Genomic DNA, 25,482 nt, shown 5'->3' on the forward strand with positions numbered 1-25,482 from the left:
AATCGATTACCCCCAAAATTACGATTCTGATTGAATTTGGAACGATTTTGGTTGCGACCTCGATAATTCCCTCGGGATCCAGAGTGATAACCAGAATTAGGAGAGGATTGAGCAGTATATGCATGAAATGGAGTGGATGCAGGGGCTCGATTTTTACGCTTTTGAAGAGAAATTTCCTTACTCGAATTAAGATAATCAGTCATCGAAGAGTCACCTTTCTGGATCGTCTGAATCTTGGCACGAAGACTGTGAACATGTGAACGAGAAGCGCCAGAAAAGCGTTTTTCCAGAGAAAGCCACAAAGATCTGGAATCATCCATACCAACAGTCAAAGGCAGGAGATCTTCAGAGAGAGTTAAATTTATCCAAATCATCAATATTTGATCTCGATCACACCAAACGTCATACGCAGGATTAAGAACTCAAGTGCCAGTAGAATCACAGACGAACTGAGAAGGACAAATGTCAGTGCCATTGACAAGCCCTAAAAGCTTGAAACACTTCAGAACCAGAAGAAAGAGGCTGCGCCAGGTGATGTAATTGTGACGCATCAACTTAGTCGGAACCATGCCGGTGATGTTCTGAACGGTGACAGATGTAATCGAATGATTCAGAGCATCAGCGGGAGGAATAGCGGCTGAGGACGAAGAATTGGTAGAGGTCTCCACAACAGTCATGGCAAATTTGCAGAAAAAATAGAGAGAGAAGACGAGAAAGATCTGTTTGGTAGGAAAGAAAAGTGCGGAAAAATCAAGAATACGGAAGCAGGAGATCAACGTCGGTGGACTCCGGCGATGATACCATGTAGAAAGTAAGATCTTAGTGAATAAGAAAACTGAATCTTAGAGAAAAAGAAAGATTAGAGAGAGAGAGAGAATGTAGAGAGAGAAAGAGAATTGTGAAAATGATTTTCATTATATTTCATATCTCTGTACATGAAGTATTTATACATAAATACCAAAGCTAACTATTTTAGCATTCCCCTAACTAACCCATACAGTCAAGAACTAATCTGGTGCTGTACACCTTTGGTAACTATGTGAACCTACAGTACTCCTAACAAGAATATCGTTTAGATCAATATGAAGTTAGGATTACATATATATATATATATATATATATATATATATAAGCATGTATATGCATGCACAATGCAGATGAGTTATACTCGCATGCTGTTGCACATATGTCTAACAACCAATACCACAATGATGTCGAGAACATTTACCTGCAGATGAAGACATGCTGGAATGGAAGAGAAGGAAGTCTTCCACTCTCAGTATACAATATGTTCTTTGCCACATAATAGGGTTTGGCGTATATTAGAACTTGGAATATGAGAGTATGGACATTCCCTTTTATATGTGATTTGATTATTCCATCGTGTCCTATTATTGGAAGGAACTAGAAATATTACCCGCGCATTGCTGCGAGATTAAAAACCGCATGAAAAAATATGTTTCAGAAGAATAAAAGATTGTTACAAATAATTAATGTTATCTACACTGAAAGATGTTTCAACTTTTTGAAAAAAGTTTTACATGGAAAGTATAAATTGGGTGAATCAAGCTCTTGAAGCTCTTTGAACCACTTTATGAGCCTAATTGGTACAATTGAAAATGAAGAGTTTAATTAAACCTTATGAACCTAATTGAAACAAATTAATACCTTGACGGACTAAATGAACCGCAAATGAAAACTCTAAAATCCTATTCATTAAGTACAATTACCATAGGAAGCTGAATAAAATGTCAAAAGTGATACACTGAGATAAGGTTGGTGGCATCAAAATCACTAATAAAATATGCATCAAAATCACTAAGACTTGACTTCACTTGCTTGTTAAAATATAAAAAATTCAAATAATATTGTTTCCAAAAACTTGTCTAAAGAAAAGAACACCATTCACCTCTAAGGCTCTAACCATTTTTTGGGGGTTGGGGTGGACGCGCTTCCTCTTCCACATTTAAAGACCAATGTTGGGGGTAGACCAAGAGTAAGTGCAACCCGACTGCAGCAAAAAAACGCAATTGACTTTCACACTACAGAAATAAATGTTAAAAAACACATACTTGCACCCAAAGCTTTTTTTTTTTTTTTTTCGTGCAGTATAAGAATAAAAAACGATAACATTCCCCCGAAACCCAAATTCATCCCCCAATTTCTTGCAACAAAATTTTAGTAATTACAAACGTCCCAAACTTACTAAAAGGTTTTCAATAACCTTCTTGCATTGCAGGGTCCAAGAAGAAGCAAACCATTTCAGGAACTCACATCGCAAACATAATAGAACTAATTCAAATATGAAAACCCACAAATCATAATGCTTCTATCTAGTGAATCATCTTCATGGACCACAACTTCTAAAATCCTAAAAGGCTTCTTTCTTTCTCCACTATCTGAATGTTCCATTTATTTTCTACTATTGAACTAAATTTTCACTTAATTAAATCTCAAACACTTCCAACTAAATCTTAAATCAAACAGAGCTGTTCAATTATATTAAACTACACATAGGGAGAGGGAAAGAGAAGAGAGACCTGGAATTCCCAGGATCCTTAGTACTAAGAGGGGCATAATTCCGATTGGGATTCAAAAGCAAAGTATACACCAAATGCTATATCAGTGTTGTCGGATGCTGAAAAGTAACTGCAATCCAGGGAACAATTTCGTTTATAAGCAAAATATAAAATAACTAGTAGAAAAAACACTTTGTGCGACGTAGGTACCTTCGTCGTGCAAAGTCCAAAAGCGTTGCGCAAGGGTTTGCGCGACGCACCTTCGTCGCGCAAAACCCGTCGCGCCAAGTCGGTGATGCTAGAGTTTGCTCAACCAAGGTATAACCTGCGTCACGCAAGGCAACTTTGCATGACGTAGGTCCTGCATCGCGCAAGGCCACTTTGCTCGACGTAGATCCTGCGTCGCGCAAAGTTGTCTTTGCACGACGCAGGACCTACGTCGAGCAAAGTGGCCTTGTGCAACTCAGGGCCTACGTCGTGCAAAGTTGCCTTGCGTGACGCGACCTACGTCACGCAAACCCTTTATTTTTATTTTTTTTATTTTTTAATGTTTTGGTCAAAACTATTTTTTTTTTAATTTTTGATAAATATTGTAATTAAATAGTAAAGAATAATTAATTAACCAAGCAAAAGTATTTAATTATAAAATATATAAAAATGTATACATACAAGATGTCCAAACAAAAAAGAAAAAAGTACAAGTGAACTAGGTTTAAAACATCAAGCTACTGAGTATCGGGAGGGTAAGGTGGCTCTGAGGTCGAAGGTGGATCAAGATGAGGTGCTGGTAGCGAGACTTGTAGGCCGGCCATCTGTATGGCTCGTACAAGGTCTCTCACTGTCTCAGCATAGGTCCTCACCTCCTCGCTCTGGACCCTCAGCTGCGCTTTCATCTGCTCGCCCTGGGCCCTCATCTGCTCTTCCTGGATCGCAAGCTTACCCCTTAAGGTTGTCACTTCATCCATCAATGATGTGTTCAATCTGGAAGAAGAGGCACCCGTCTCACGAACCCATGACTTCCCCATACCCCGAACAACCTGGCCATGACGACGACCAAGGTTCTGATCCAGGACTTCAGTCATGATCTGAAAACCTACATCCTCTGGTACCATGACGTCCTCGATCGAAGTCTCCGAGGGAAGCTGCAATGTTGCTTCTTGGAGAACAGCAATGCCCTTTTCCACCATAGTATCCTGTAATAATAAAGAAAAAACATATAATGTTCAATAACAAAGTATAAATAATATTTGAACGATTCATACAAATAAGAATAATAATAATTACATATACTTACATAAAACTGCTCAGCGATTTCATTACCAAGTCGAACGTAAACGTCCTTGAACATGTCGATCTCTGGGAACTTAGAACCCTCCTAAAGAAAAAAAACATTAAGAAAATTTTATTAATAATAATAAATAAATTGTATAAAATTTCAAAGTTAATATAGTATTACCTGACGTCGTTCCTCAAGCCTATACGAAAAGGGCTTCGAACCAGAATGGTGGAGAAGTGTCTTTGACTCTCGAGCTATTTGGCCAGCAACAGATTTCTTTTGTTAAACACACAATATACTTGTTAGTGCGACTATTTGAAATAAATTAATAAAAAAAGCTTTAAAAAATTACTAAAACAATAATAAATTATTATTAAAATATTATGCACATACCACAAAGTCTGGGTCCGTAAAATGCTTGCAGAGCCACTCCCAATCCTCTGGCCGGTCATTCAATTCGCTTGGAACATGTAAGCGAGCAATCTCCAGATTATCCCATTTCTTAAAATGATTGTGAAAATTGTTCTTCCAATTTTTGTACCGGCTTGCTAAGGTCCCCTCTAAGTAGGCCATGACCTCGGGGGATGCGTCATCAAGATCATAAATGAACTATGAATATGAAAAATAATAAAATTGAATGTATTCTTGCATTTGAAACGAATCACCACTTGGACTAATAAAAGTGAATATATTCTTACGCCATGAAGTAAAGACACAGGAAAACCAAATGTACAGAAACACATGTTGGACTTCATCACTTTGAAGTTCAAGTATGAGAGCTACATCAAGTCATCTAAATGGCGTTTAATCCAGAACTTATGAATGAAATTATTTAACTCTCTTCATACTTAATCATGCCCTCCTTACACCTCCCCACTAGATAGAGAATGGAAAAACATGCGTCCCCCCCCCCCGCCCAAAGAAAAAAAAAAAAAAAACCCCATCCTGATTCCACTAAACTTTTTCAAACAATTTATTTTCAATAATATTCATACACAATTGTAATATTTGGGAATTTGGCTCAGCAATAAAATACTCAAAAATCAACATGCAATTTGAGCCTAAACCCTAAACCAAATTCAAATGCTTCACATGTTCATACACAACTGAAATATGTTTCACATGCTTTCACTGTTGATATACACGTAGAAATGCTTTCCCTTATTTTCCATCATTAGACGATGCAATAATCTTACAAATTCCCAAATATTACAATTTTGTTCATGGAAGATTACCCTATGAGAATCTAAGACCAGACCATGTCTTAAGGACTCTATTGCTGAGCCAAATTCATGTTCATACAACTACATAAATACATAACACCATCAACAAGCCACAATCTTGTAACAACTACATAAATACAGAACAACTAGATACATATATCATTACAAAACATTGGAAAAAATTTTGACCATGAGGCTTATTATGATATCGCTACATTATTAGCCATATTTCCTTATAAATGTTATTGACTTTATATAACTGACCAAAACTAAATAAATTAGGTCACCATGTGCATCTAGGTGGATACTCCATTTATATAGGAAAAGCCAGGGTATCACATGGCTGGACTTAGTTGGATTTTAGAACATTGTTGGAAACTTTTTAGCCCTGAACCAAAAGTTTATACATTTTAGAACATTGGTGTCCGACCAGTGAAGTGAAGGGGGCTGAGGAGCAAGTGTGCGCTAAAGGTTGAAGTAGATGTGCAAGTGTGCATACTTTAGATAAACACAATGCCTGACATACGACACTCTAGATCCATAAGCTTGTGGCGAATGCAAGCCTAAACGAATAGTAGTTATAACATACAAATTCCTAAACGAATAGGTTGACCGTTGATGGCAATTCTTTCTTGCAAAACTAATAGTTGGCAATTCTTTCTCTGCCTTTAACGTAAAAAAGAAAAGTTTACCCTTTTGTTTTGAGTTCTTTCAATAGAAATCAGTAGACAAGTTCTTACTCAGGGAAAATGGACGCTTTCACCTTCTATGTTTACTTAATTTCACAAATTGGCCACCAAAACATATGCACTCTTCTTTAGACAGTTTATCAATACTCAAGTTCGATAGCATCATATTTTTTTGGGACAACCAACCACAAAGTCAAAAAATCATAGTGAAGTAAGCAGCATGCGAAAGTTGTGGTAGTTAAGTGCAGAAACTTTGAAAGCTATGAGAATCTGGCTCAAGTTGGATGTATTACCTCTGTAGTTCCTACTATGCTGCAATTTACAAACAATTCACGATGTGGCAGAAAAATAATCCGAAGCTTGGTCTGCAACAGTTGAATTCCAGTTCTGCGCCGCCGGACTGTTAAAAAGATCCTCAATTAACAAGGTCCTCAATTAAAAGGTCCTCAATTAACAAAGCACAACAATACTAAACCAGCGTAAATGACTTTAACTAAGAGATGGCATTGTAGATCAGCAAATGGGCTTTCACTTTCGACAATTTTAGCCACAAAAATAACTAAATCTTAATACTTTTCGGTCAAACACATCTGGTAACAGGACATTATTAGCAAATCACATAAACCATTTTGCTAAAATGGCACCAACTACATTAAATCAAAGATATCAAACACACATAATCATCCAAGTTCATTCTTTACTTCATCATACTACCACCTAATATCTCTGCTAATCATCATTCTAAAATTTCTTTTCCTGGACTTTCTCGGTAACCAAACAGCTGAATTATGAGCTTATAATCAAACAGTCCAACCTCGCAAATTCAAAATCTTTTCATCCAATTCAAACTCAGGATCCAAATGAAAGAGAAAGAGAGCAACAAGACTTACAGTTTTGGCAATCGCAGCACCCCAGCCTTCATCAAAGGCCCTCTTCATCACCGTATAGTTAGTCCAGGGCGGCAACCCGATAACGAACGGGTTGGGCATGCGCAACCCATTAACAGTAACACTAAGATCAGGCTCTGCCTTGCTCTCGAAGGCTAACACCCTGAACCAAACTAAACCAAATTCATGTTCATACACAAAACACACATACATTAACAAAATACTCAGAAATCAACATGCAATTTGAACCTAAACCCTAAATAACAAAAACCCATCGAAAATCAGAAACCCTTACCTTGATTTTGGGACTTGATTCACGTCGGCTTCGAGATTTGCGTGAAGGTCTGTCGTTTGGGTTCAAGGTTAAGAGGAAAGACAGGTCTGGGTTCGAGATTGTGAAGAGGAAAGATTTGGGGTTCAAGATTTGTGAAGAGGAGAGAGGGAGATAAAGAGGGACGGTTGGGTTAGGTTCGAATAGAAGGAGGACCACCTGAGAAGGAGGAGGGTAATTATGTGATCAAGAGGGATGGTTGGGTTAGGTTCGAATAGAAGTAGGAGGGTTCTGTGTTCAAGAGGGAGATAAAGAAGGGCAAAGTGAAAAAATTTGGAAAAATTGAAAAAAAAACGTTTATTTTTCATTATTATACCGTCAAAATTATCAGACCTTGCGTGACGTAGGTGTATAATTAGACGTCGTGCAAAGTGGTTTTGCACGACAATCATACTAAGGCATCACGCAAAGTATTTATTTGGAAAAAACAATTATTATAAAAATTACCGAAAATGTGACTTTCCTCCTTTCAAATTCAAATTCAAATTTTTTTAACATCCCCCACAATAATATATTTTTCTAACAAAAACCCACAATAATTTTTTTTTTCATATATATCAGTCAATTTCTTAAGTATTATAAATACGAAATAAATAAATTAAAATATACTTAGTAAATATATATACCGTTGAACTTCATGGGAAAAGCATTGTATGAAATTAACTAGTTTCAAAGATCCAACCATCAAAGTTGTTTGTATATGCTTTGAGATCGCATCAGCCAAAAATCGCAAAAAACAAACATATAGAGATCAAGTAACGGGACAAAACTTTTCGACGATTATGAACGAAAAAGCACGACTTAACGGTTAATTTAACTCTGATTTTGATGATTTTTTACAGCTACACTCCTTAATCCTATATGAATACAATAAACTAATTCGATCGTCAATTTAAAATATTGACCCAAGTGGATACCACAATATCTTATGTTATACTTAATGACAATATAAATAAACTTCAAATGTTAGTGAATCTAATGTTTTGATGTGATACGCATTGTACGAAACTAGTTTCAACGATCCAACCGTCAAAGTTGTTTCTATATGCTTCGAGATCATGTACGCCAAAAATCGCAAAAAAAAAAAAACATATAGAGATCAAGTAACAAGACAAAACTTTTCGACGATTATAAACGAAAAAGCACGATTTAACGGTTAATTTAACTCCGATTTTGATGATTTTTTACAGCTACACTCCTTAATCCTATATGAATACAATAAACTAATTTGATCGTCAATTTAAAATATTGACACAAATGGATACCACAATATCTTATGTTATACTTGATGACAATATAAATAAACTTCAAATGTTAGTGAATCTAATGTTTTGATGTGATACGCATTGTACGAAACTAGTTTCAACGATCCAACCGTCAAAGTTGTTTGTATATGCTTCGAGATCATATACGCAAAAAATCGCAAAAAACAAACATATAAAGATCAAGTAACGGGACAAAACTTTTCGACGATTATAAACGAAAAAGCACGATTTAATGGTTAATTTAACTCCGATTTTGATGATTTTTTACAGCTACACTCCTTAATTCTATATGAATACAATAAACTAATTTGATCGTCAATTTAAAATATTGACACAAGTGGATACCACAAAATCTTATGTTATACTGAATGAAAATATAAATAAACTCCAAGTGTTAGTAAATCTAATGTTTTGATATGATACGCATTGTACGAAACTAATTTGAACGATCTAACCGTCAAAGTTGTTTGTATATGCTTCGAGATCATGTACGCCAAAAATCGCAAAAAAAAAACATTCATATATCAAGGTTTGGGATGTTAATTAGACCATCTCCGATCAAAGGGATTTTGGTCAATATTAACCTTGAAATTGAACAAAATAATCTCCAACCAAAGAGCTTTTACAAATGGGTGTATTCAGGGTTCGAATCAGCCCCTAGAAGGCCTAAAAAGTGCCACCCCCAAGCAGTTAGGCATTTCTTTTTGAGCTTGTTAGTTATTGACATGGTGAAAAGGTACTTAGGCATACTAAAAAGTACGTGATAAAATAATAGAGAGAGTAAGATTTAGCCAATAAGATTGAAGACGGAAAATTTAAAGATTTTGTGTTATATACTTTATGTTGAATATATTTTGTGTTTGAAAATTTATAAAATTAGTTTGTTATTATTCCTTAAAAAATTATATTTTTGAGGCCTATGTAGCCCTCCATAGTTGGAGATTTCCTTAATTAGTAGTATATCCGATTCAAGTTTTCGTTATTAGTAATACTGTTTAGTGCTTGGAGTAGAATGTCAGGAGGTTTGTGAAGGCCGGTCAAACAAAGGCATGGAATAAGAACCTTTTGAAGGAGGAAATAGAGGAGAGGCTAAGAGATTTGAGATGATGCTACTTGAAAGAGTAACATTTCGATGACGTGAAAAAGTTCCAATTGGTCATCTACAAGAGTCGAGCTTAACACATCTTACTTAAAACAAATATTTGCAAGTAGATTTCATATACCATAATATATTCAACATAAATTATATAACACAAAATCTTCAAAAACAAAATAAAGTATTTATTTTGTACTCATAAGCCAAAAATAAAAAATAAAAAAAAAATAAAAAAACTTGCGCGACGTAGGTACATGCGTCGCTCAAAATTGCTTTGCACGACGTAGATACACCTGCGTTGCGCAAAATAGCTTTGCGCGACGCATGTACCTACGTCGCGCAAGTTTTTTTTTTTTTTTTTTTTTTGGGCTTATGAGTACAAAATAAATACTTCATTTTGTTTTTGAAGATTTTGTGTTATATACTTTATGTTGAATATATTTTGTGTTTGAAAATATATAAATTTAGTTTGTTATTATTCCTTAAAAAATTATATTTTTTTGAGGCCTATGTAGCCCTTCATAGTTGGAGACTGCCTTAATTAGTAGTGTATCCGATTAAAGTTTTCGTTATTACAGTAATACTGTTTGGTGATTGGAGTGGAATGTCAGAAGGTTTGTGAAGGCCGATCAAACAAAGGTATGGAATAAGAACCTCTTTAGGGAGGAAATAGAGGAGAGGCTAAGATTTGAGATGACGCTACTTGAAAGAGTAACATTTCAATGACGTGAAAAAGTTCCAATTGATCATCTACAAGAGTCAAGCTTAACACATCTTACTTAAAACAAATATTTGCAAGTAGATTTCATATACCAGAATACATTCAACATAAATTATATAACACAAAATCTTCAAAAACAAAATAAAGTATTTATTTTGTACTCATAAGCCAAAAAAAATAATAATAACTTGCGCGACGTAGGTACATGCGTTGCGCAAAATAGCTTTGAGCGACTAGATACACCTGCGTTGCGCAAAATAGCTTTGCGCGACGCATGTACCTACGTCACGCAAGTTTTTTCTTTTTTTTTTTTGTTTTTTTTGGGCTTATGAGTACAAAATAAATACTTTATTTTGTTTTTGAAGAGTTTGTGTTATATACTTTATGTTGAATATATTTTGTGTTTGAAAATATATAAATTTAGTTTGTTATTGTTCCTTAAAAAATTATATTTTTTTGAGGCCTATGTAGCCCTCCATAGTTGGAGATTGCCTTAATTAGTAGTGTATCCGATTAAAGTTTTCATTATTACAGTAATACTGTTTGGTGATTGGAGTGGAATGTCAGGAGGTTTGTGAAGGCCGGTCAAACAAAGTTATGGAATAAGAACCTCTTCAGGGAGGAAATAGAGGAGATGCTAAGATTTGAGATGGCGCTACTTGAAAGAGTAACGTTTCAATGACGTGAAAAAGTTCCAATTGGTCATCTACAATAGTCGAGCTTAACACATCTTACTTAAAAAAGAAAAAGGTAATGAAAGAAAAGAAAAAAAAAATACAACGCGACGTAGGTACACGTGCGTCACACAAAATAGCTCAAGTTATCTACCAAGTTAACTTAAGCTATTTATTGTATACTCAAAACGACTCAAGTTATCTACCAAGCTTGTACATTTTAAGCTCGCTCAAGCTCGACTCATATAATTAAAAAGAAATTCAAAAATATGTAAATTCATTACACCCTGATAAATAAGAAATGTGATTGTTTGAAATGCCCTCTCTTGGAAGCTGATCAGGTACAAAACACATTGCTGCAAGATGGCTCTTTGCAGTCACAATTGAGAGTTCTCGTACTGTAGAAAGCTGTTTGTCATTTTATCACTTAAAACGTATGAAGAATATTTTTCACTAAATTATTCTCATTTAGCGTGCAAATGAAATCACAAGTGCTCAACTATCTGTAAATAGTACCATATTCTATAAAATTAGAATCATTACAAAAAAAGCTAGCAAACATTCCATTACCTGTAAATTTGGAGTAGTGAATTCACCAAATAACTTAACATGGAATATGTGTACATCAAATGGGCGATATGTGACAAGTATATATTCTTGATAGACATCCATCACCATTGGTTTAGCCAGCAATGGTTTTTGACAAAGTAGCGAGCTCTGATCAAGATGATATCTTGGATAGAAAAACAATTCGTAACTGCAATTTTACATCAGACCATTATAAATATCCCACAGTACATAATAAAACAACTAAAAAAATAATCCACACTGGTTCCATATCTCACACCCTTCTCTCTTTCTACTCCGGCTCTCTACTCTAGCTACCAGTTTTTTATTCTTCAAGTGCACATAACGAATTACTTAAACCCCACAAGATTTGGAAAAGCAAGGCACCGCACTCTTCATTGCACATACTTCATAACAAACATCTTATCAATAAGTTTGCAAGTACAGATGAAATTCACACCGAAATGTTCTCGTATAGTGAAAGCAATGACAAAAGTAGGCAACTTTAATTGGAGCAGAAATTTCACAAACACATAATCAACATAAAAGTTTAAATTTTGACATTACTCCAGCAAACAGCACAAAGGCAATAAGCTATCTATCTTCAAAAGCCTCCCATCCCTGATTTAGAGACATCAGTCATCCAAAAATCTCAAAAACATTTTCCCATCTTGAAAAGACAAACAAATGCCACAATCACATATGAAGTTCAAAGCTCAAACAAATAAATGGACAACATAACAAAGTTGCCGAAAAGTTTCCAGACCTACATTGTCATTATCAGGCAGGAAATTCACATTTTACAACAGATCAGAAAACTATTGCATACCTGACATACAGGTTCCCCCCACTCTCACTGGGTAATCCCCTGTAGCTCTTACAGCTGCCACGACCTACGTGCAGCATCAAACTGAAATCATAAACAAAAGATAACAAAATTCACAAGCAAAGACGATTTCAGTTACCAATAAAATCCAAGCAGTTGTAACTAAGGCAACATTTCCCACTGCACCGAGCCCACACACAAATATTAGGCCTAATATTTTCATTAAATATAGACTAGTTTAACTATGTCGAATAAATTCCAAAAAAGTCCCATTCTTTTCCCCAGCCTTCTCAGCAAACAAACAATCATCTAGTTTCAGGTAAAGGGACAAAAAACTACCTGCAACAAAACACTCAAACTTACGAAAATTCAAAACAACCTATATATCCTGTTGCAGTCACCTATCACTGAAAGCTTGAGTCCTAGTTTACATATCAAAACCCACAATTAAGCAATATTGAAAAAAGCTAATTAACTGATTGCAATGCAAGTTTACAACGAACAAGGACTTACCGCACCACGATCACGAGGATGGTTGTACTGGCACCGACCACCGTATCCACAGAACCCGGTTCGCATGTAGTAGACACAGTTGGGCACGCCAGGTCTCTCCGGGTACGATTCACTGCTCGTCAGCCCCAATTGCCACATTTGCTCTACAATTCCCCCGTAAACCAGAACAAAACCCCAATCACAACCCCACATTACCAAACCAAACACAAAACCCTAGAAACCCCAGATTACGAAATTAGCACAAATCGAGCTCAAACGAAGCGAAATTAAAACGCCGAGCAAGTAAAGGAGTACCTTCGAGGCCGGAGATCCAATGATGAGGATGATGGAGCCAGGGTGGCCAGCAGAAACCCAACCGGATATTGAACAACAGGCATATCAACGAGAGATGAAGCTGAGAGGTTGTACCTCATGGTCTGCACTCGATGGTCAAATTTGCGTGTAAATCCAAACTTGCACTGACCATTTTGCAGGTAGAATGTACACGGTTGCACTCCCTGTCCAAACACGATGGTTAATTTTCTCCATAGAATATGACATTGTTTAACTAATTAATGAAATATATGCAATTCACCACGTATATGGTAAAATGCTCAAAATAATCGACACGGGCACAAAAAGGTAAAATGCTCAGTTTTGATTTATCAGTAGTCCAGTGATCATTTCATTTGATTCAGATTGTTTGTTCATGTAATGGTATTCGACAGGTAGATTTTCTTGAGGGACACTAATATGTGTCATATGTGTGATTTTCTTGTTGGTGAAGATGCGAAGGCCTAAAGGACGACAAACTTTGATACCCTTAAATCCCGCATAGGCTATGATTGGGTAGATTTATATCCATTATTATTTGTGCCTTTTGTGAATAAGCTTTTAGATGTTTAGTGGTTGCTTAGTTTTATTTGTTTCTGTGCATTATGTGTTGCAGGGCCTTAAGTATGTCATGCTATTGTTTTTTGTTTAATTGAGTTACGCAAACTCAAAAGAGCCCATTATTTGCAATCACGTTAATTTTCAAGACTTTTTCAAGTCAATTTAATTTATGATGATTTGAAGTAAACGTCATTTTAATTTCCATTGTTGGTAGATTCGCAAAAGACATGTATGATTGTATTAGGCTATAAAATGAAAAGTTGTCCCTTCGTTCAATTTCATGTTTTTGCTCATGTTTTAATCTCTCTTCCTTGCATTGCCTCTCACGCATCAACCTCTCTTTTCTTTTCGTCTCTCACTCTTGTTTTTCCATTTCCTTCCTCATTCTATAAACAGAAAAATCAAAATATCAGCATATTAATTGCTATGCTTCAGAAACAATTGTTTAGGACTTAAAAATAGAACCTTTCTCCTAACAATTTCTTGTTTCTCCAGCTCCTTGCCGATTCGCAACTCATGAGCTTCAACTTCTTTAGCGATTCTCGCTTCTTCACTCTACAAGGTGCAACTGGTTAAGTCCTTGGTTGAGAAAATATACTAATATACTAAAGTTAACTGAACAAGTATACCTTATGTTTCCTCTCAATTCTCAGGATAGAGTCATTAATTTGGCCTTCAGATAATACATTAGAGTTTCTAGTGCAGGTGCAACAACATGGGGATCACTAAACTGAGTATTTACCCTCACATTAGAGAAGGAGTCCCTTTGTGCTACACTGCCATCATCAATAGGAGATCAAAATTTTTAATATATTGGGTATTTACCCTCAATCATATATGCATGATAAGAACAAAAAAGATCAAATTTTTCAATATATTGGGTAATATTAACCAAAATTTCAATACAATCATATATAAAAAAATGGATGACATAGAGGTTTTTAAATCACCTGAGTGTGATCAGGCGGCTATGGAGGTTTGTAGGTGAGCTATGGAGTTTTTGACTTGTGTTAGAACACTGAAAACTGAAAAAAAAGACAAAAAGGTATATTTTCGTGTTGACTTTGCGCGACGAATCTAGGCGTCGCGCAAAACAACTTTGCGCGATGTAGTGAACCTGCGTCACGCAAAGATGGAAAAAAAGTGGTAAAACAAGCTTGGTTTGGCACCAAACTCTTGCACGACGCAAAAGACGTCGCGCAAGTGGTCTTTGCGCGACGAAGGAGTGCGTCACGCAAAACCGTTTTGCGCGACGAAGGTACAACTACGTTGCTCAAAACAGTTTTGCGCGACACATTCCTTCGTCGCTCAAAGTACCGTCGCGCAAAGACCACTTGCGCGACGTCTTGTGTCTTAGCGTCGCACAAACATACTTTGTGCGACAAAATGTGCTGCGTCGCGCAAGTTTCTGTCGCGCAAACATGTTTTTGTGATGGTGGAAAACATAAAAGCCAAACTAAAACTATAAGCCTGTATTAGAGGTTTATTAAATCCAATGTTGAAACCTATTTAATAGGATTGTTCAAAACCTAAAGAAGGATTGAATAGTCTTGATAGAGTAGAGGGAAAAGAAGAAGCAAGCCACTATAAAATTATAAACATCGTCCAACTGAGAACAATATGTAAAAAAGTTGGCTACTGATTTGTAAGATGGAGAATAAATGAAGGCTTGCTCATGGATATGGAGGCTAATGAACATTGTTAGATACTCGGTATGCATATCATTCATTTAGTAGATATTGAGGGCAGGAAATGTAGTTTCACAATTGGAGAAGGCCACTTAGGAAGAAAAATATAACATAAATGTGAATTGCAAATATAAATCCAATTTTCAAACTAAATTCACTAATATAAATCTGAAACTTGAATTATCTATGTTTTCTATTAAAAGTTCCAGTGCTTATCTTCTAGCCATCATACGTCTAAAACAATACTTTTTCATCCAAATTTTGAAACCATTCATACTCATACCAATCAACTCTATCGTGCTCAAATCAATTCCGTCTAATACGTAACAAAAAATTTGTACTTACATCTTTACTATACCATGTCTCCTTTTCATGTCCATTAGTGAAGTCAATATCGTCGCACCAACTGACCATTATTTTGCAACTGTGAAAGAGAGATCTAATTAAAATCTACCCCACAGGATCTTGCCACTGGAGGAGTAGCTTCCGCCACCGTAAAAAGCATCGCTTCCTCAAGAGAATGTCTCCTTGTTTCCTTTGGAGCTCCACATGTGGCTCCATCCTTTACCAAACTATTGGAACTGATGCTCATATCTGCTGGTTTAGGAGCTGGTTGTTTTGCATTCTTCGCAACCCACAGTCTTCCCTCATACCTGAAAGTACCCAAGAAAGTTAAGAGCAGAAGGAAATAATAACTGACGCATTCTCCATGTTCCACATAAAGCTCATAATTAATTTTAGAAAACAACTTATTTGGCACAAATAGCTTTCTCAGTCCCAAAATTTGGTGGCAATTCTTTTCCCAATAACTATTTCCCTTTTCATTCACTTGTCTACACAAAAGTACATAGAGAATTAACTAACAGGATAATGAATCAAAACATAGTAGGTTAGAAAAGATTAAAAAACACAGAGAGCAAGAATGTGAACACTGAACTTCCGTTTTCTAACAAATCAAAGCACCCTAATAACAAAACTCACAAACCTGGAATGTCCTCTTGCGCTTATCAACCACGACTCTGAGCTGATTGAGCAGCTGCTGCACCATCTCTCGCCGATTCAAGAGCAAGCACACCATTAAAAATCTCGAAACAAACCGATGCTTCTTGTTCGCCCAGCTCAGGTCCTGAAACATGCACTCCTTTAGTACTCTCTGCTCAGAATCACCTCGTTGAATTGCCTCGTGTGCATAAGGAAGCAACTGCAACTCAATGAGACAGATTACTGTAAAGTAAATCATGGTTCACAATCCAAATACAAATGCTAAGCAACGCACAAATAAAGACATGAAATCATTGTAAATTTTGAATAAAATCTCTCTCTCTCTCTCTCTCTCTCTCTTACACGCAAAATAGGAGAAGCAGATTTGCAGAGACATAAAGGGGTAAAAAATGAAGAGGCAACAAACGGTAGGAAGAGTATAAGGAATGTTTAAAGCCTTCTTAGAATTAACCACATTTGGATTTGTTCAAAAAATTACAGAAAAGAATTACCAACTACATTAAAATAAGATTGTTGTCTCACTAAAAAAAAACTCACCAAAAATAGTCTCCGTGGTTAAAGGGATTCTGTCTGATTCCAAAACATATATCTCTCACTGTCAATCAAATATGTACTAAATCAGCGTAATGCACTATATCATGTTCCGAACCACAATGCATTCAAAGCAATAATCAATTGAGCACACTAAATAAGTGGAAACATTTATACCTCAATCCGATTTGTGTCTTCTCATGTTTGCTTGTAGTTACAGACTTTGATAGGGTTTCCATTTTCTTCCAACTGAAGAAAGGAATTGGCATCTAGTTATGTTTCAATAGTTATGTGTTCAATGTAAGGGAGAGCCAAATCCAAGCAGTAGGTTTCCGTTAACTTCCCACCAAGGAAAGTAAAATCAATTGCAACGATAAAGAAAAAGCACAAACTTATAAAATATACAAAACCATAAAAAGCAGGAAACGGTATTCTCAAAATGCACAAAAATATAAAAACAGATAGATCCCTAAGTATTCAACCTTCAGAGCACACAAAAAGTTAAAATTTTCTTCAATAAAAAAGTCAAAGGGAAAATCTGAAATTATATAGCCCAAGTGCAAAAAGCTTGGAAGCCTGTTGACCCTAAAAAATACCAAGCCTACGTGGCGCGCAGGCCGAGTAATTAGTAAGTTAACTACGTCCTTCGGTTGTATGCGAGGCGTGCCAACTCGTCGGCCGAGCTCGGTCGAGGAGTAAAATTTGTTGATGTTGTGTTGAGTGCGTGGCTGACTTCTGCGTCTTGCGATTGCGACCGAGGAAGGAACACGTCTCGGCCTCTTGGGTTCTCGAACCTGAAGACAAGGCTACTATTCTTACGAAGGTCACAAATCGTCATCGTCGGATTCGGCCACAGTGATGGTATTCGTCAGAGTAAACTCTCGCCGAATCGACACTAAAGTGTAAGGACACAAATACTCAAAGCAGATATGTGTCTTAACAATAAACGTGGTTCGGCCGTCGGAATGCCGAACTCTAAATCCCACCCGAGAGTATCCAATCATAAACCAACTCGGCATGCAATGTGCCGTGCCTAATAAACTGTAACACCTCACCTCACTGAGAAGGCTAATGAGATGATCTCGACCAATAAGGATTCGGAAATCCTTCTCGACCGAGACTTGGATAGGTAACCAATCGTCCTCGCCGCAATACTGTTGATGCCAACGGAAGATGCTGTGAGATCGGCTGATTCTATGGCGACAGAGCTATCTATGCCGACTGAAGATATCACTGGTTGCTTTCACAGTGCTGTTGATGCCAACGGAAGATGTGTCAGCGAAAAGAGAAAATAAAAAATCTCAAGTTGTTGAGAGAGTTTGCGCAGGGCAATTGTGTGTTGAATTGGAGGGGTCCTTGAATGGTGCACGACCTCTTGTATTTATAGTAGCTGTATATCTGTTGCGACATCCAGGCTAAAATAATATTCCTCATAATATTATCTTTAATATCCTACGAATTGCTTTTCGATTCTATCTCTTGCATGCAATCTCTTCTGAGCAATTAGTCTTTGATTTGATAATGTCTGACAACATCATCATCACCCTAAAAAGACCTAGCCACCCTAGGCTTCTTAAATGTCACCATTATCCAATACTTTTATCTTGGCATTCCCCCATACTTTTAGACTAGGTGCATGCAACGAATGTGATGTCAATCTTCTGAAGATACACCCAAGCTGTTCTAATCCGTTGCACTGCTAACAACTCCAAATTAATCCGGACTGTTCCGCTTGCTTGGAGGTATAATTTGCATCTTATCTTATCACATTCAAGAATATGTCAAGATAACTCACAAAAGATAATTTTTACAGTAAAAACCATAATATTATCATTTAAAAATAGAATTACCCTTATTTTCCATCCAACGGTTGGGAGCTATGCTCACTCAATGGCCTTGATTGTATGGGCCGATAGTGTAAATTTGGGTCCAAACACCTGCACACAAAAGCCCCAAAAAACTACAACCACACTCAAAATCCGAACGCAGAAACAAAACTCCAAAAATGAAAAAAAATAAAATATTTACAGAAAACGGATCTGCAAATGGAACAGGACCCCAAAATATTTAAATTTTGTTCAACAAAAGATATAATATGAACAACAGAAATTATATACCTTGATAAGAAAGGGCTTCCAATCTTGTATGCAAAAACCCCAAAATTCGAAACCCAGCTTTTCCTGAAAGCAAAAACCAAATCAAATCAGGCAATCACACACAAATCCCAAAAAAAAAGTAAAAATCAAGCACACTGAGAAAGACGAAAAACTCACCAGGAAACGCTGCGTTATGTGAGCAAGAAATTGGATTCCGACTAAATTCAAAAAAGGCAGAAACTTGTAAGGGTTGAGGGTTTTCAAACAAAAGAATTTTGCAAGAGCGCAAAAGTTTCTGAGCAAGAACTGGCGTTGATAATTGGTGAGAGAAATATGCAAACGGTAGATAGAAAAGAAAGGAAGACTGATTTGCAGAGCTTGTGTGAAGGGGATGAATTTTCAAATCGCTGAAATCTCTCTCTCTGTCTCTGTCTCATCTCCCTTTCTAACAAAATCCCTAAAATCCTTCCACAAATCCTCCCATATCTCTCTCTCACACACACTCTTTATCTCAGGGGCGGTCCATCCCCCAAAATCCTCATCAAATGACAACGAAGCCAAACCTACCCCACAATTCGCTCAAAACATTAGAGGACTAAATTGCCCTTCCAAACACATCATCCCTACCGTCAAATTTTAAGCTTTGATGGGCAGAACTGTCATCAAACGACTGAGGGTCCAACTGAGGGCAGGACTTTTACCGAAAACCAACGAAGCCCATGAAAAAAATTGAGGCAGCCCAAACCCCAACCCAGCCACAGATTTGTTGGCAGCAGTGTGTAAATAAGGCAAAATCAAGGGACAAAATTTTGACTGTAGCTAAGCTACAGTCAAATCTTTCCTCAATTTTAGAATAGATAATATCAATATAATCACAACCATATCAAAATATTACCATGATATCAATCTATGTTTACTGTAATAGGGCTTTGCCATAAGTTAGTTGCATTAGGGTTTAAGACTTCACGATTCTTACTCTATTAGGGCTATTACAAGATTACTTGTCAACCAAGTAATCTCAAGAAAATCTCGTTGACATTCACAATATGATCTCGCTGATTACTCAACGAGATCTTACATTCTGCCAACGATAATCCCCCATAATGAAAGAATACATGGTGATCACAAAGTCTTACAATAGTATGCAACTTCCCTTTGAACAACCTGTCACTCTCAGATTGATTACAGGACTACAGAAAACCAAGTATATATCTAGCTGCACTTGCACTCTATAATCACATGCACAATCAATTTGTTAGCACTTTGTTGTTAACATAATCATGGTAATCAAAATAGTTGAATTACTCATCAACATTCTTAATAGAAAACTGAGTAATACTCCAGTTTTACTCGCATAATTATTTTGGCAAACAAACTTCAATAGTCAATGCAATATTACAAGAACAATGATTAAATGAACATAAGGGAAACTAACTTATTCAAAAGTTTGAGTAGAGAACAAAACCAATTGATGAATGTCTACTCTTACTCATTAATTGAATCAAATGGTTCTTGAACTCCCATATTGAACACATGCCTCTTGAACACACCCACTGGTAAAGCCTTTGTCAAAGGGTCAGCTATCATAAGAGTTGTGCCAATGTGCTCAATTTCCACCATTCCACTTTTCACTTCATCCTTCACTTGCAAATATTTTATATCTATTAGTCTGCAACGCTTATTCTTTGAGAAGAAAACTGCAGCCTTGTTATCACAGTACACCTTCAAAGGTTTTTCTATATAATCTATCACTCGCAGACATTTCATCATATTCTTGATACAAATGGCCTGTTTACTTGCAGTGTAATAGCTAATGAATTCTGCCTCCATTGTAGAAGAAGCAGTGGCCTTTTGTTTTGTACTCTTCCATGAGATTGCACCACCAGCCAATATAAACATATAACCACTTCTTGATTTTCTATCATCCACGCACCCTGCCATATCTGAATATGTGTAAGCAATCATTTCCATGTTTTGGACACAATTGTACACAAGCATGTAATCTCTAGTCATTCTCAAGTACCATAATACTTTCTTTGCTATAACCCTATGAGCTTCAACAGGATTTGATTGAAACCTACCTAGCACACTCATTCCAAATGCCAAGTTTAGCCTTGTAAAAATATGAGCATACATCAAACTGCCCACAAACGATGCATATGGTTTATCTTTCATGGTCTCCTTCTCAAGTTCATTCTTGGGACATTGCTCTTTGCTCAATTTATCCCCTTTTCCAATTGGCAGCTCTCCACTAGAACACTTTGCCATATTAAACCTCTTTATTATTCTGTCAATGTAGTTCTTTTAAGACAATCCTAAAATCTTCTTTGATCGATCTCTTGTTATTTAAATGCCTAAGAAAAAATGAGCTTCTCCTAGGTCTTTCATATCAAATGCATCAGCAGGCATTCTTTTAGTCTCATGCAATAAGGACATGTCTGAGGTTGCTAATAAGATATCATCAACATATATGACAAGAAAAATGATTTTTTAGCCACCGACCTTGACATATATGCAGTCATCTATCCTGTTTTCCTGGAAACCAAGGCTCGTGACAACTTGATCAAATTTCTTATACCACTGCTGAGAAGCCTATTTCAATCCATAGAGTGACTTGTTTAATTTGCACACCATAGATTCCTTCCCCCTTTCAACAAATCCTGGAGGTTGATGCATGAAGATCTCTTGTTCTAAATCACCATTAAGGAACGTAGTTTTCATATCCATTTGATAGAGCTCTAAATCATAATGTGCTATGAGTGTCATAACTATTCTCATGGGGTCTTTGGACGAAATTGGAGAGAAAGTTTCATTATAATCGATGCCTTCACGTTGAGTGAAACCCTTTGCCACTAAGCAAGCCTTGTGCCTCTTGATGTTGCCTTGGGAATCTCTTTTTGTCTTAAACACCCATTTGCAGCCTATTGGTTTGCAATTGTCACTGCAAGGAACAAGTGTCCATACACCATTTTTCTGCATTGAGTCCAAATTCTTCCAGCATTGCATGGTGCCATAAGTCATGGTGCACACTTTTAAGAACAAACAGAAAGGCCTTTATACTTTGTTGCGTTTATATGTATTCACCCACACTAAATAGTATCCTTAAATTTCCTTGTTCGCGTTAACATTTGGAATTTATCATGAAGGAGAAGGATGCCTTTGTGATTCTACTCCATTATAATACTTATATCTTTTTCAAGATAAACAAAAAAAAAAAATTTCACACTATTTTTGAAACATAACTAAACTAATTCACACTATTTCTGAAACGTAATTAAAATAAAGGAAAATTAATGAAAATGGTTTGAAAACATAGAGTTTTAACGATAAAGACAAAATAAAGGGTAAAGTGAATAGTACCATGATTGACTTTTTAGTGTAAAATTGTGATTTTTCGTTAAAGTGAACAGTACCGGGAACTTTTCGTTAAAGTTCCCTTAAAATAACTCCCACTATTTCTGAAACCACGACAAACTAACTCATACTGTGACAACCCCTTCCTAATTTTACGTTTTTATTAATTTTAAAAGCGTGAATTGACGAAAATGCTCTAAAGGCAAGGACTTTGACTTTCGTTGACCATCGTCTAGAGAAGCGTATGACTTATTCTTTTGGCGTATTTGCATAGTACTCGATGGTATGAACGCATAGGCGAAGATCGTTTGCTAGTCCGGATTATAATGGTATAGTTACGGACGTTTGAAATTGATTACTTACATTTTAGATTATAAATTATTTGAACTCCCACCATATGGGAATGGTAACCAATTAGAAGTAAGGGAAGGAAATAAAGGGCCGCTAAGTTAAAAGAAAGAGATGACCAATCAAAAAATGAGGAGAAATGGAAGGAAGGTGGTACGGGGGAGGAAGTCCCCATCTGATGGGAGGCGGATGAACCAGAGAAGGAGGAGGTGAGTGGACCAATGGGAGGAAGAGAAGGGAAGAAAGGAGAGAGGAGTGAGAGGCACGGGATCATAAACCCTTCCCTTTCAACCTGTGCATAACCCAGTTTCGACTCGGTTCCAAATCTGGCAAATTTCTGCAATTTTTCTCGTTGATCACCACCATCAATCACCTGCAAATCACTCATGTGGCCTCCCATCCACCATTTCAGCAAAAAAACAGAGAGTTTTGGTTCCAATTTCGTGAAGGCCGACGCACGGCTTCGTGGGTACTAGGCGACGATCCACCCATTTCTAAAACACTTCTCTGGAGGTCGGAACAAAGCCCAAACAGTTTTAGAGGCCGTGGTGTTGCGGATTGATCGAATTGAAGGACACCCAAATTATAGGGTTCCGACGAGTTCTTGGCGATTTGAAGCTCTTCCCGGCCAAATTGGACTTGGCCACAGGTATAAGACTTGCTTTACTCATTGAGATCTTCATTTTTGTGAAGTTTGAGAATTTTTAGAAATAGTTGATTTTTCTGGCGAGTTGGGGCGGTCGATCGTCGGATACAGAAACGCGTGGGTTGAGGCATCCCCTAACCTTCCTAGGCTAAACTTCATACCCAATTCCATATGTGATGTCCGATTAACAAAATTCCATTGTTTTGGTACAATTTCGCTAAGGTCCGTTACTTGGTCATTATAAGAATCAACGATCCAACCGTTGTATCATCACCAAACTTTAATAGCTTATTATTCGTAATATTTGAGGATCTTAGGAACTTACAGATTGGGAATCCGACGTACGGATCTTCCCAAATTAGATTTGTAAGTTTGTAAAATAAAACATTGACCACCACTTGAATTTGCAATTGGCGAAGATCCAACCGTTGGATCGTAATGAAACTTTAGTATATTGTTCTAGAAAAATAATATAGATCTTTGGATGTTACGGATAAAAATTCTAAGGTACGGATCTTCCGGATCTAGTTAGGTAGGGTTGCGGACCCTACCGTCGACTGACAGTTGACTTTTGGTCAATGGGTTTCGAATCATTTTAGAATGTCCTTGGGGATGTGTTTTATGTAAGTAATGTGTTCTATCGATAAGAATTCTGAGACGTTATTTGATAATTGTTCTAGACGACGATCGTTCATGACACCTTGATATTCGTGCAAGGGAGTTGTAGCGCAAAGTCCAGGTGAGTGGGCTTTTGGTTTTCTATATACATATATATGCTCTACATTTTCCCAAATTTTTTTTAAATGGATTTACGATTTTAAATGCCATGTCAATTGCATTACATTTTAGAATATTGATTAGAATAGATATGCATGTTGTTGTTTGACGCTGCAGACGCTCAGGTAAGCTTCCAGTGATATATATTGATGATGGTGGAATGTATTGTTGTGATTATACGTAGATGCATTTAGAGCTCATTATCCTGCACCTCAATGTTAGTGCTTCCGCCCGTGGCCAGGGCACAGTCTTTCACGTTATGTTCACCTCCTGCACCGCACGCTCACCTTGGATCCAAGTTTGGTGCACAACCCTGTCGTATAGACCATAATAGGTGGTTTCAACTCGTAGGTGACCCGCGATTATTCGCCAAGCCTTCACGTGATCGTAGCACTTGAGCGTACTTATCTACACCTAGCCTTGTCGTACAGACCACAATAGGTGGTTCGGACTCGTGTGCAAGCATACTTAACGAGCTATAGATTCAGCCGTACATGTCACATTAGGTGACTTCGGCTGACATACTATTTTACATTGATTCGTATCACCTGGCTTACACATTTTATGGTTGAACATCTTGACCTAGCATACCTCTATTTTCACTGCTTCTAAGCATTATCCTTATGTACCTACGTATTATTATTTTCTGGGAAATTATACAAGTTTTACAGTGAGGGGTTATTACTTTCAGAAAAAAGAATTGTGTTTTCTAAAGTTTTGTTTTTGCCCACTCACCTTTCTGTTTTTCGCCCCCCTAGGTTCTAGTAGCAAAGTTTCGTACGGACGAGGATTATTGGCAAATCTTTGGGTAGACGATTACCATCGATGGTATAATTTTTACTCTATTTTACTGTACTGTACTTATGCTATGTCATCACGTGTGAATTTGGTTCATTCCCACTCACAGCTCACTTTGTATTTAGGCACTTTTAGGTTTAAATTTATTCATATCTTCCACATCACTTCACTTTATGGCTTCGTCACCTTCCAGGTGTCGGCCAGCACAGCTCGATTCGGAGTCCTAGTGGACTTTTCGGGTCGGGGTGTGTCACTTACTATTTCTAAAACTGAGCCATAATAGCCCACACTATTTGTGGAAGGGAACAAAATAAACACTATTTCTAAAACTAAAGCAAAATAACCAACACTATTTCTGAAAACTGAACCAAAATAACCCTGTAGTATTTCAGAAATTAAACTAAAATAACAGACTATTTTTGAAAATGAACAAAATAAAGACAAAGTTTTGACACAATAACACAATCTTGAATCTTGATTGATCGCACGTCTTTCTCCAAAAAATGGTAGTCTTGTATATTCCTATTTAATAGTATAATCTATATATGGATTACTTTTGATTTGGCTATGTATAACAGGTTGAATTCAGCTTCATGAAATTTTCAGTCCCCTCTTCTCTATTCTCTCTCCTCTCTCTCATGTAAAATCATGGTGTTTTTTTTTTTTTTTTTTTTTTTTTTTTTTTTTTTTGTGGGTTTCGAAAACATATAATACTTTGATAAATACGTTTTTCCTTTTTTGTATTCATGGCCCTTTTGGGATTCTTCCGTCAGGAGCAGTGT

At 36.7% G+C, this 25,482-nt stretch overlaps 3 protein-coding genes and 1 long non-coding RNA gene across 19 annotated transcripts; all 4 read right to left on the reverse strand.

Annotated features, from left to right (window-relative positions):
• Window positions 1-1,726: 1,726 nt before the first annotated feature.
• Window positions 1,727-19,634, reverse strand: LOC126623095 (probable ADP-ribosylation factor GTPase-activating protein AGD15). 11 transcript variants are annotated; one of them, XM_050291898.1, is made up of 6 exons: window positions 18,955-19,634; window positions 18,799-18,861; window positions 16,859-17,020; window positions 15,890-15,981; window positions 15,603-15,787; window positions 1,727-2,011 (listed from the first exon to the last, which is right to left on the reverse strand). In XM_050291898.1, the coding sequence occupies exons 3-6, from the start codon at window positions 16,948-16,950 to the stop codon at window positions 1,967-1,969; spliced, it is 414 nt and encodes a 137-aa protein (XP_050147855.1). In that variant the 5' UTR covers window positions 16,951-17,020; window positions 18,799-18,861; window positions 18,955-19,634; the 3' UTR covers window positions 1,727-1,966. The 11 variants fall into 11 exon arrangements, 1 of the variants encoding a protein (XP_050147855.1); XR_007623610.1 differs by lacking the exons at window positions 1,727-2,011; window positions 15,603-15,787 and adding exons at window positions 16,134-16,349; window positions 16,688-16,745 and having other exon boundaries at window positions 15,894-15,981; window positions 16,859-16,930; XR_007623615.1 differs by lacking the exons at window positions 1,727-2,011; window positions 15,603-15,787 and adding exons at window positions 16,134-16,349; window positions 16,688-16,745 and having other exon boundaries at window positions 15,894-15,981; window positions 16,859-16,950.
• LOC126623094 (uncharacterized) lies at window positions 3,138-7,188 on the reverse strand. 6 transcript variants are annotated; one of them, XM_050291893.1, is made up of 7 exons: window positions 6,890-7,186; window positions 6,598-6,767; window positions 6,001-6,107; window positions 4,189-4,371; window positions 3,976-4,071; window positions 3,814-3,894; window positions 3,138-3,712 (listed from the first exon to the last, which is right to left on the reverse strand). In XM_050291893.1, exons 4-7 carry the CDS (start codon window positions 4,366-4,368, stop codon window positions 3,245-3,247), a joined length of 825 nt encoding a protein of 274 aa, XP_050147850.1. In that variant the 5' UTR covers window positions 4,369-4,371; window positions 6,001-6,107; window positions 6,598-6,767; window positions 6,890-7,186; the 3' UTR covers window positions 3,138-3,244. The 6 variants fall into 6 exon arrangements, with proteins under 6 accessions (XP_050147850.1, XP_050147849.1, XP_050147853.1 ...); XM_050291892.1 differs by having other exon boundaries at window positions 4,189-4,404; XM_050291896.1 differs by having other exon boundaries at window positions 3,976-4,049; window positions 4,185-4,404.
• Window positions 11,944-13,075, reverse strand: LOC126623097 (uncharacterized). The gene is made up of 3 exons (XR_007623620.1): window positions 12,882-13,075; window positions 12,588-12,730; window positions 11,944-12,141 (listed from the first exon to the last, which is right to left on the reverse strand). It is a non-coding gene; the product is annotated as an uncharacterized LOC126623097 (long non-coding RNA).
• A 628-nt stretch (window positions 19,635-20,262) lies between the features above and the next one.
• Window positions 20,263-21,045, reverse strand: LOC126622528 (secreted RxLR effector protein 161-like). Its single transcript, XM_050291323.1, has one exon. It carries the CDS (start codon window positions 21,043-21,045, stop codon window positions 20,263-20,265), a length of 783 nt encoding a protein of 260 aa, XP_050147280.1.
• Window positions 21,046-25,482: the final 4,437 nt, after the last annotated feature.

This window comes from Malus sylvestris, chromosome 5 (genome assembly GCF_916048215.2).
Source record: "Malus sylvestris chromosome 5, drMalSylv7.2, whole genome shotgun sequence".
NCBI classification, from domain to species: domain Eukaryota; kingdom Viridiplantae; phylum Streptophyta; class Magnoliopsida; order Rosales; family Rosaceae; genus Malus; species Malus sylvestris.

Excerpts from the sequence above, each read along its gene's own strand:
- LOC126622528 (XM_050291323.1), bottom strand. The coding sequence starts at position 21,045 with ATGGCAAAGTGTTCTAGTGGAGAGCTGCCAATTGGAAAAGGGGATAAA.
- LOC126623095 (XM_050291898.1), bottom strand. The coding sequence starts at position 16,950 with ATGCCAATTCCTTTCTTCAGTTGGAAGAAAATGGAAACCCTATCAAAG. Across the intron at positions 15,982-16,858 it reads AAGACACAAATCGGATTGAG|ACAAGTGAATGAAAAGGGAA; the intron begins GTATAAATGTTT and ends ACTTTTGTGTAG. Across the intron at positions 2,012-15,602 it reads CAGTGGCAAGATCCTGTGGG|TCGGGTTGCACTTACTCTTG; the intron begins GTAGATTTTAAT and ends TTTTTGCTGCAG.
- LOC126623094 (XM_050291893.1), bottom strand. The coding sequence starts at position 4,368 with ATGGCCTACTTAGAGGGGACCTTAGCAAGCCGGTACAAAAATTGGAAG. Across the intron at positions 4,072-4,188 it reads TTACGGACCCAGACTTTGTG|AAATCTGTTGCTGGCCAAAT; the intron begins GTATGTGCATAA and ends GTTTAACAAAAG. Across the intron at positions 3,895-3,975 it reads GGCTTGAGGAACGACGTCAG|GAGGGTTCTAAGTTCCCAGA; the intron begins GTAATACTATAT and ends TTTTTTCTTTAG.